The sequence below is a fragment of the Malaclemys terrapin genome, chromosome 22 (genome assembly GCF_027887155.1).
Source record: "Malaclemys terrapin pileata isolate rMalTer1 chromosome 22, rMalTer1.hap1, whole genome shotgun sequence".
Classification (NCBI taxonomy): Eukaryota; Metazoa; Chordata; order Testudines; family Emydidae; genus Malaclemys; species Malaclemys terrapin.
The window spans coordinates 8,577,253-8,587,012 of NC_071526.1; the positions used below are offsets into that span (position 1 = coordinate 8,577,253).

At 55.8% G+C, this 9,760-nt stretch overlaps 1 protein-coding gene across 1 annotated transcript in view; it reads left to right on the top strand.

The window, feature by feature from the left end:
- The window catches only part of ASAP3 (ArfGAP with SH3 domain, ankyrin repeat and PH domain 3), a 66,922-nt gene extending 57,162 nt beyond the window's left edge, over positions 1-9,760 (top strand). The window contains exons 22-26 of the mRNA XM_054011968.1: positions 81-324; positions 775-1,072; positions 3,056-3,227; positions 4,399-4,521; positions 5,892-9,760. Of these exons, the coding sequence (XP_053867943.1) occupies positions 81-324; positions 775-1,072; positions 3,056-3,227; positions 4,399-4,521; positions 5,892-5,966 (912 nt within the window). The 3' untranslated portion in view covers positions 5,967-9,760. The remainder of the gene's footprint in view (positions 1-80; positions 325-774; positions 1,073-3,055; positions 3,228-4,398; positions 4,522-5,891) is intronic.

The following is a 9,760-nucleotide window of genomic DNA, read 5'->3' on the forward strand; positions in this document are numbered from 1 at the left end:
GCTCCTGAGAGGGGTGGTTTTGCTGAGGGTCTCTGGGCAGCAGCAAGGAAGCAGTGGTTGTTTTTTCCACCCCCATCCAGCTGAGCCCGCTGCAGCGATCCTTCAAGTCCACGTCGTCCCCAACTACGGGCCAGCCCGCCCTCGTCCCCCAGAACCGGTGGAGCTGCATTGGCATGGACATCAGCAACAAGACCTACGAGACCATCCTGGTCCCCTCGCGGCCCATCCAGCGGCGGTCACAGAGCGAGGAGATCCCCCCACCGCTGCCCATCAAAAACCCAACCAGAGGTGGCTCCAGAACCAAACCGGGGCAGAGCCCAGCAGGTGAGCTTGTCCCCCGCTCAGCCAGGCCAAGGGAGGTCGATAGCGCTGGTGAGAGCAAAGCTCTGAAGATCCGTCCCTATTGAGAACAGGATTTATCCTCCAGCCAAGCTTTCTGCTTTGCCTCAGGCCTGTGGGACTCTGGGACCAGCTGGCCCAGGACGGGTGGAGGCAGCCCGGACACTGGAGAATAACCAGGGATGTTAGTTCTCTTGTGTCCCAAATACAGCTGAGGTTTGGGGGGAGGTTCAGGGCTGGGGAGAAGGTCCCGGCTGGTTCTTTTTCCAGGAATGGCCAAGCCAGGTCAGACAGAGCTCTGCAGGCCACGAGTGCCATGACTCCGCTCCCCAATGGGAAATCAAAACCGCGGGGCACTCAAAGGTCAAGCAAACGCATGGGGAGCTCTCTGCTGGGGCACATCACTTCCTGATCTCCCGTACCCTCTTTTCCCAGATCGCCCAGAGCTCCCGCGTCAGGCCTCCGAGCCCCAGTTCTCTGCGTCGTCAGAGGCACCTGCCTGCCGACACCTGTCCACATCCAGCGCTCCCAGCACCTTGGACGGCTGTGCTTCCCGGCCGCCGTCCACCTCTCGAAGCCCCCCGGAAGCCAGACGCACAGTCTACTGGGAAACCCGCTCAGAGACCGAGAGTGGCAGCCAGCGGAGGACGTCGGAGACCAATCAGACAACAGCCCAGCAGCCTGCCGCTGGGACGTCGCCGGAACAGGGGCAGATAACCCCAGTCAAGTTCAGGTAGGAAGTGGACCCCCTGTGGGATAGGAGCGCCCCCCAGTGGCGGGAGAGGTGTTGGATTACCTCGGCAGGGTTTTGCACCATTGACGGGGGGGAGGGGGGGTTGCACAACCTGCTAGATGTGATGGCGTTGATCAGCTCAGGAGGAGCCCAAATTGCACCCCAAGGGCCAAACGATCCAGGGTTTGGCCCTTGGATGCCTTTCCGCCACATGGGGAATTCTTCACGGGAAAGGGACGAAACGGGCGAAACCCTGTGTCCGTGCAACTTCCATATCCTTGCAAATATTCAGCCCTATCGCTCCCCTGGTGTAACGAAGCTGGTTCTGGTGGGACCCGACTGAGAATGTCAATTCAGGACAAATTGCTTAGAGCAGGGCAGTTACAGCCCAAGGCTGGGGTTTCTTTGCACACCAAGGCAAACCAAACCAGCCAGACAGAGAAGACTTCGGTTTTACCCCACTGGCTAACCACTAGTCACACCAGCAATTCCCTTAGACACTCCAGTTTCCCAGTATCACCACCAGTGCCACTCGTTATGGGGACAAATGGTTATGAAAACCAATACCCCAGTAAAAGAAAAGTTCTTTTCAACTTTCCCTTACGGTACTTGTTGACTATCGGTCTCGTGCCAGTATTTAGCCTTAGATGGAGTTTACCACCAGCTTTGGGCTGCATTCCCAAGCAACCCGACTCCAAGAAGACCCGGTCCCGGCGCGCCGGGGGCCGCTACCGGCCTCACACCATCCACGGGCACCTCTTAACGGTTTCACGCCCTCTTGTTAAGAGGTGCCCGTGGACGGTGTGAGGCCGGTAGCGGCCCCCGGCGCGCCGGGACCGGGTCTTCTTGGAGTCGGGTTGCTTGGGAATGCAGCCCAAAGCTGGTGGTAAACTCCATCTAAGGCTAAGTAAAAGAAAAGAGGTTCTCTCGATCCCAAAGAACCAAGCCCCAGACCCAGGTCAATATACAAATCAGATTTTACCCACAAATCACGCTGTTGCCAATCCTTTAGAATCTAAAATCTAAAGGTTTATTGATAAAAGAAAAAGATAGAGATGAGAGCTAACATTGGTTAAATGGAATCCGTGTTATACAGTAATGGCAAAGTTCTTGGGTCAGGCTTGTAACAGAGAGAGAATAAACTGCAGGTTCAAATCAAGTCTCTGGAATACATCCCCAGCTGGGATGGGTCATCAGTCCTTTGTTCAAAGCTTCAGGGTAGGCAGCAAAGATCTTCCAGAGGTATGAAACAGGATTGAAGACAAGATGGAGATGAGGTAGCTGCTTTTTATAGTCTTTCTTTGTTCCAAATACAAGCATTTGGGCACATGGCAAGAAAAAACCTTAGAGTTCTGTCCGTAGGCATGTCCCTGCATACCTTGCTGAGTCACAAGGTGTATCTGCCTTCTTTCAATGGGTCAATTGTATCTCTGATGGCCCTTAATGGGCCATCAAGCAGGCTAGGCAGAGCTGACGCTAAATTGTCTGGGGTGTCACCCAGAAGCATACAACAAGTTTGAAATACAGACAGTATAGAGCCAATATTCGTAACTTCAACTACAAACATGATACACACATACAGATGGCATAATCAGAAAATCATAACCTTTCCATAGATCCCTTACACGACAACCTTTGTACAACATTTGCTGCAAATATATAACAGTGGTTGCAACAGTGATCTATACAGTTATAGATTCTGTCAATAACGTCCCACCGGGCGGCTTGTTTGACCCCGGCACTGCTGTGCAGTCCTGCAGCTGGTGCTGTTTAGTGGGGAGCTGGGGTTGAAGGAGGGGAGAAAAAGCCATTGTGGAGGGGAAAGTGTGGGGGCGGGGGGCTCTGTGGAAGAAACCATTGGCTAGAATAAGTCCATGCTTTGGAGGGGGAGCCCACTAGGGTCTCGTGGTGGGGGGAGAGGGTGGGAAACCACATCCCATCTTCCTGATGGTTTGAAGCAACCCCTCACCCCTCTGCCCTCAGCTCAGAAAGCACCCGGTCTTACCGGCGGATCAGCGGCGGCTCGGTGGGGAAATCCTCCGGCTTGGCCATCTCCCCGCAAAGCTCGGGCTGCCCCGAGGACTTGCCTTCCAGCAAGGCGCCGAGTCCAGTACAGAACACTCCCCCTGTACCCATGCCCAGGAGGTTTGCTCCGGTAAGTCACACGGGAAGGGGGCTGGTCCCTGTCTCTTTGTGGCTCCACTGCCCGTCTCTGTGGCTTTGATTTTTCTTTTTCCAGCTACTCTCGCATTCCCTTGCCAGCTGTGAAATTTCCTGTGATCACTCCCTCCCGCGCCAATGTATGTGCCCATCCCCCTGCTTTGCCTGTCTGATTTGGGCTCCCTGTTGGAGTGAAGGGTGCAGCTGTAACCCACTGATCAGTGTATGTTACGTGTCCCTGATCTACAGAGGATATGGATCTCTCTCTCTCTAGCCCAAGTTGCAGAGACTCCGGCTTGGTCTACACCACATACTTACTTTGGTAGAACGACGTCCCTCGGGTGTGAAAAATCCACCTCCCTGAGCAACGTAGTGAAACTGACCTAACCCGCTGTGTGTACGGTGCTATATTGGCAGGAGAGCGTCTCCCACCGATACAGCGACTGCCTGTCGCGGAGGTGGCGCTGTTAAGCCGAGGGGAGAGCTCTCTCTCACCAGCCATGCTGTCAATTCGTAAATGTAGACCTGCCCTCCCAGGTTTAGATCCGGAGGTCCCCGGTTCAGTTCTCCTATGTGTCCGTTAAGATGGTGGCCATCACCGCGATTCCAGATGTGTGGGGGGTGTTTGGGGCTGGTCCTCACTCCTGCAGATGGGCGTGGCTTGTTAACGAAGGGCTGGTGGCCGGCTGCGTGCCTCCTGGGAGGAGAGAAACTGGTCCTGCTGGGCCTACCTTGGAGGATGAGGCTGGGGCACTTACCGCCTCAAAGGGAGTAAAATCCCCATGTGCCGTGGGGCTTGTGGAGCAGATGCTTCACCCATTACGCTGGGGCTGTGGAAATCCTGGCTACAAGGGCCACAGGCTGAGCTGGGAATCTTCTGGGCACAGTTGTTACCGTGGCTACAAACCGATTGGGAAAGGCTGGGTCAGGGAGGAGTGGGCAAAGGGGAAAGAAGTGATAGGTGGGTGGGGGGAAGAGGCTTGGGCTGGGGAAGTGGGGGGCAGGCAGGGGCACGGTTCTTTAACCCGATGTGCCCCCACACCATGGACACCCCCCACCCGGTGATGCCTTGGAGCAATGCATAGTGGGGGGTGGGGAGGGGAGCCTTAGCAGCAGGCGTTTCCCTGAGCCAGGACTCTGGAGACATGTGCCGTTTGCTTGCGCAGGCCAAGGTGAGGCAGAAGAGGGCGATGGCTCTGGTGGACTGCAAGGGGGAGAGGGCCCGGGAGCTGACCTTCTCCAAGGGCGAGGTGATCGTGGTGACCCGGGAGGAGGATGAGCAGACCTGGGTGAGTGCGGCTGCTCTGCGGCTCCTTGGACTACTGGGCTAGGCCCCGGCTGGGGAGCCCAGGCCCTGGGTTCTAGCCTTGGGGCCGAGGCTCTTGTTCCTCTGGGATCCGCTCTCGTACTGTCCCGGTCCCCTAGGAGGGTGCTAGATCAGGGCCCAGGGGGCATTAGATGAATGTTTAGGGGATGCTTCTGCTTCCATCTCCACTGACCCCTCTGGTCTAGGGTGACCAGGTGTCCGGTTTTCGACCGGAACACTTGCTCGAAAAGGGATCCTGGTGGCTCCGGTCAGCACCACTGACTGGACCATTAAAAGTCTGGTGGTGCTGCGGCGCTAAGGCAGGGTAGTCCTGGCCTGGCTGGCACCGGAAGCAGCCAGCAGGTCTGGCTCCTAGGCAGGGGGCCATGGGGCTGCGCGCGCTGCCCCCGCCCCGAGTACCGGCTCCGCACTCCCATTGGCTGGGAACCGGCCAATAGGAGGTGGGGGGAGGACGATGCCTGCAGGCAAGAGCAGCGCATGGAGCCTCCTGGCTCTTCCTCCCCCACCCCCCGCTTAAGACCCGGATCTGCTGGCTGTTTCCAGGGTGTGTGAATCATGGTGCCAGGGTGGGCAGGCAGGCAGCCTGCCTTAGCTCGCCGCTGACCGGGAGCCGCCCAAAGTAAGCCCATGCGCCAACCCCCTGCTCCCCCCTCAAACCCAGAGCACCCTCCTGTACCCCAATCCCCTGCCTCAACCCGCAGCCCCCTCCCGCAATCCGAATCCCTCGGCCCCAGCCTGGAGCCCCGCTCCTGCACCCCAAACCCTTCATCCCCAGCCCCACCCCAGAGTCTGCACCCCCAGTTGGAGTCCTCACCCTTTCCCACACCCCAACTCCCTACCCCAGCCCGGAACCCCCTGCCACACCCTGAACCCCTCATTTCTGGCCCCACCCCAGATACCCCAACCCCCTGCCCCAGCCCAGTGAAAGTGAGGGAGGGAAGGTGAATATAGTGAGCAGGTGGCGGGGCCTCGGGAAAGGGGTGTGGCCTTAGGGCAGGGTTGGGGCTAGGATGTTCGGTTTTGTGCGACTAGAAAGTTGCAACCCTACTCTGGTCCCTGGGGGGGGAGAGCTGATGCACTCACAGTCCCCTCCTCACAGCCCCTAGCTAGGAATTGTATTGGGGGCAGAGATGTGTGGTCTCAGGATCCCACCTGGGGTGCAAAGGCCACCCCCATTCCCTGCCTTGTATATCTGTGAATCTTCACACTTCTCTCCCCCACTCCCCTAAGCTCTCTACACCAGGCACCCCAACTCCTTCCTGCACCTTTTGAGTGGGGAGCCCCCTCGGCACCTCTCGGCTCTCATCTGCTGCCTTCTGCCCTGTCTCTCAGGTCGGATTCATTGAAGGAGATGGCTCCAGGACGGGCGTCTTCCCTGCCAGCTCCGTCCACCTCTTGCAAGAGTGACCGGCTGGTTTTTCCTTTCCCCTCGGAGCCGGCGCGAGCTCTCGGCGAGCGGGTGGGGGGCAGGGCTGAGCGCTCGCTGCCCCACCACCAAGGTGTCAGGACTTTGTGCTCAAGCCGCTCCACAAGGGGATCACAGGAGCAGAGGCCTGTTTCTTGCTTCCCTTCCCACCCTCCAGTCTGGACCTTGAGGGTAATGGACGCTAGGGCATGTACTGTGTTGAGGATTTGGAACAGGGGCTTGGGTGGAATCAACATCCCCCACCCTCCCACCATGTGCTGGTCCATTTAGCCTCTTCACCGAGACTAGTTCCTTTTCCTGGATGGAGAGGCGGCCGGGCATCCCACCCACCCATCGTACCAGGACCAGTGTCTGTCTCTACACCCCCGGCTAGGCCAGCTCACCCCAGTCTTGCAGCTCACTGGATGAGCGGGACAACGGGATTCATCGTCTTTGCTGCCTCAGTCAGGGGGAAGCGGATCAACGGGGAAGGCTTGAGGCTCTGGTGGAATTTGCAACCTCCTCCTGCAGAGTTGGGGAGGGGCAGATCTGCCGATAGGAAATGGACAGAGGACGGACAGCCTGTTGCACCTGCTCTCCGATCTGCACGCCTCGGCTTCTGCCATTTGTCTGCTCCATAACTTTTGTGGGCTCTGTGGGGTCGTCTCCTCCTCAGGGCAGGGGTAGGGTTATGGCTGGGCCAGGGAAGGGGGTCTGTTTGGAGCCTGGATGCCTCTCATCACGTTCCCCCGGGATCAAAGTGGGAGCTGGGAGTTCCAGCACTCCAATACTGGGCAAGGGGTAGGGGCCGGGCGACGCTCCACTGGCCTCAAATGTCTGTATTGAAGGAAAGAAAGGGGGAGGCAGATCCCAAACTTTGTGTTCTTCTTCCCAGGCCAGGAGAAGGCCGCCAGCCCCTTGTGGGTGACTAGGAACAGTCGCCACGTGGCCATGCAAGGCGCACTGCTCGCCCTGTTATTTCCTAGGTATACATGGCAGGACGTGGCCCATCAAGTCCCGATGTCCGGCCTCATGCCCCCGCCAACGCCGGGCATCTCTCCTGGCCTCCCCCTCTCCCCACAATCCCCCCAGCCAATGAACAATGCTGCGCAAGGGGGAAAGGGGGGATTACCCTACACCTCGGAGACATACAGGAGTCTTTCTCTGCCTAATCCTGGCATAACTGGCCCAGGCCGATAACGGCTGATAAGGGGAGGATAAAAAGCAAGTCTCCTAGTGCTGCGTGTGTTATCCTAGAAATTAGAGATGGGGAAGCCAGATTAAGCCATCCAGACTGTTCCCTCCCCCACCAGGGGGGTGCGCTTGGACAGGGGGGCTCACTACAACGGATCCTCCAGTGGTGTTTCCATTGATTCAAGTGCTGCTCTTTCCCATGGGCTGCTCTTTGATGTCAGAGAGTTGTCTCCGGACACTGCCTAAATTCCCCCTTTTGCGCCACTTCATCCCATTCTCTCCTGCCTCCTCCTCCAGAAACAACCCCCCTCCACCCTTAGCACTGGCACAGGGCTGGCTGACTGCCCCTGGTATGCCTCAAGGTGTTCACCGTCCCTGCCTTTTAATAACAACAACGAACGCCTAACGCTTTTCATCGGTCAGTCTCAAAGCACTGTACAGAGGAGGTAGACTTCATAGAATATCAGGGTTGGAAGAGACTTCAGGAGGTCATCTAGTCCAATCCCCAGACAGGTTTTTGCCCCAGATCCCTAAGTGACCCCCTCGAGGATTGAACTCACAGCCCTGGGTTTAGCAGGCCAATGCTCAAACCACTAAGCTTGAGTAGCATCATCCCTGTTTTACAGATGGGGAAACTGAGGCACACAGCAGGAGTAGTGATTTACCCAAGGTCATCCAGCAGTGAATTCTGTTCATGTGTTTCCTGGACTGCTCTGAACCCTCAGGTTCCGCTTATTTAAAAGTAATTGAGACAGTTGCTTTTTGGCCTGTCATTCTGAATCTCTGCGTTTCCCCATCTGCATAATTTGCAGGTACCATTGACGACCGCCCTAGCTCAGCACGCAACTAGCATGATACCTGGCCATTCAATAGGGCTGCTGCTTGCATGCCTGAAATGATTTTTTTAATAGCATTTAAGCCCGGAAAGGAATCCTAGAATATCAGGGTAGGCAGGGACCTCAGGAGATCATCTAGTCCAACCCCCTGCTCAAAGCAGGACCAATCCCCAACTAAATCATCCCAGCCAAGGCTTTGTTAAGCCTGACTTTAAAAACCTCTAAGGAAGGAGATTCCACCATTTCCCTAGGTAACCCATTCCAGTGCTTCACCACCCTCCTAGTGAAAAGGTTTTTCCTAGTATCCAAAAAGGACCATTAGATCATCTACTCTGAGCTCCTGTGTATCCCAGGCTGTCAGTTTTCACCCAGCTACTCCTGTGTTGAGCCCAATAACTAAAGCATTTCAGTCCTCAGGCACCTAAGCTGACGTGTGCTGCGGGCAGAGAACAGGCAGGACCGAAGTGCCCCAGTGCCCGTGGTGCCCTGCAACGGCAGGGCATTGGTTAGGTGGGAGAAGTGCTTTAAGTCTTGGCAGGATCGGGGCCCAGATCGTCCACTTGAGAAAACCTAGCCCTCGATGGTTGTTTTTTTAAAAAAGGGGTTAGAAACGGTTCCCTTTTGCAAATCAAGCGAAGGGGTCAGTAGTGCAGAGGGCTCATTCTGGGTCAGACCTGACCCACAGACCAATTTACGCCAAGGGTTTACACACACACCCCCCAAAGCCCCTGTGAATTGACTGTCGCCCCCTTCAGCTTTTGTTTGTTTCCCGCTTTAGGAGATGAGTCTCGGTGAATCTTCTGTCCTATGGGTTTCATCACCCTCCTGCTTCACAGAGACCCACCTCTTCTTGGGAGGCCACTCTGTTTCTTTGGCCTCCGATCCGGCTTTCCATCCCCTTTCCCTAACAGGAAAATACTTGAAGGAAATAAAGGGAGCCAGATGGATGCCTTGTCCCTGACCCTAATAGGAGTCCAGTCCCTGGATCTCTCCTTGGTCCCCTCGCCTTTGTCTATAGCAGGGTAGGATATCTCTAGGCAGAAATCCTACAGCAGGAGACTGTGGTGTTCTGATGGGCACGGAGAAGGAAAAGCTAGTTTGTCAAGTGGCTTTTCCCACCTTCTTCCTAACCCTGAAACTGTGAAATATTTTTTTTATAAATAGGAAAGAGGTCTCTATTGGCCCGCCCATGTAGAGCCGGGCTCGAATTGGAGGTAGGCCGGGTAGATTTGGGTCCAGATTTCAATCACCCATAACGCCGGGCAGACTTCAGATCTGGTTTGGTCTGACCTAGACAGAGGCCATTGAGTGCAATGACTAGAAAGAAGGCTCTTGATGGAGGTGGCTGGACAAGAGATGGCCCCCTGTGGTTCTCCCGGGGTGCCTAGTCATTTAGGTGCTGATGAGGACCCCACCGCCAGAAATTGTGGCGGGGAAGGGAGATGAGTGTAATTTTGGGGCTCAGGCGAGGGCCCATCTCCGCTTTGAATGTACAGATTTTTGTTTTTTTTGCCTCTGGCTCCTTTCCCGTGGGTCTAATGGTTATACAGAGACTCATTCTAGCTCTGTCAGGAATACATTTTAAAGGGGGTGGGGTGCTTGTTTGGTTGGCTTCTGCAATGGTTTACTGGGACCAATGCTTCTGACCCATATGAGCCTCCCTCGTGATTTGTTGTCCCCTGTGATCAAGTTGCGTTTTATAATTGTCAATGGGTTTTTAGTGGAATAGCTCATCTCAAGATGGTCTTTTTTTTTATTTCCCCCCC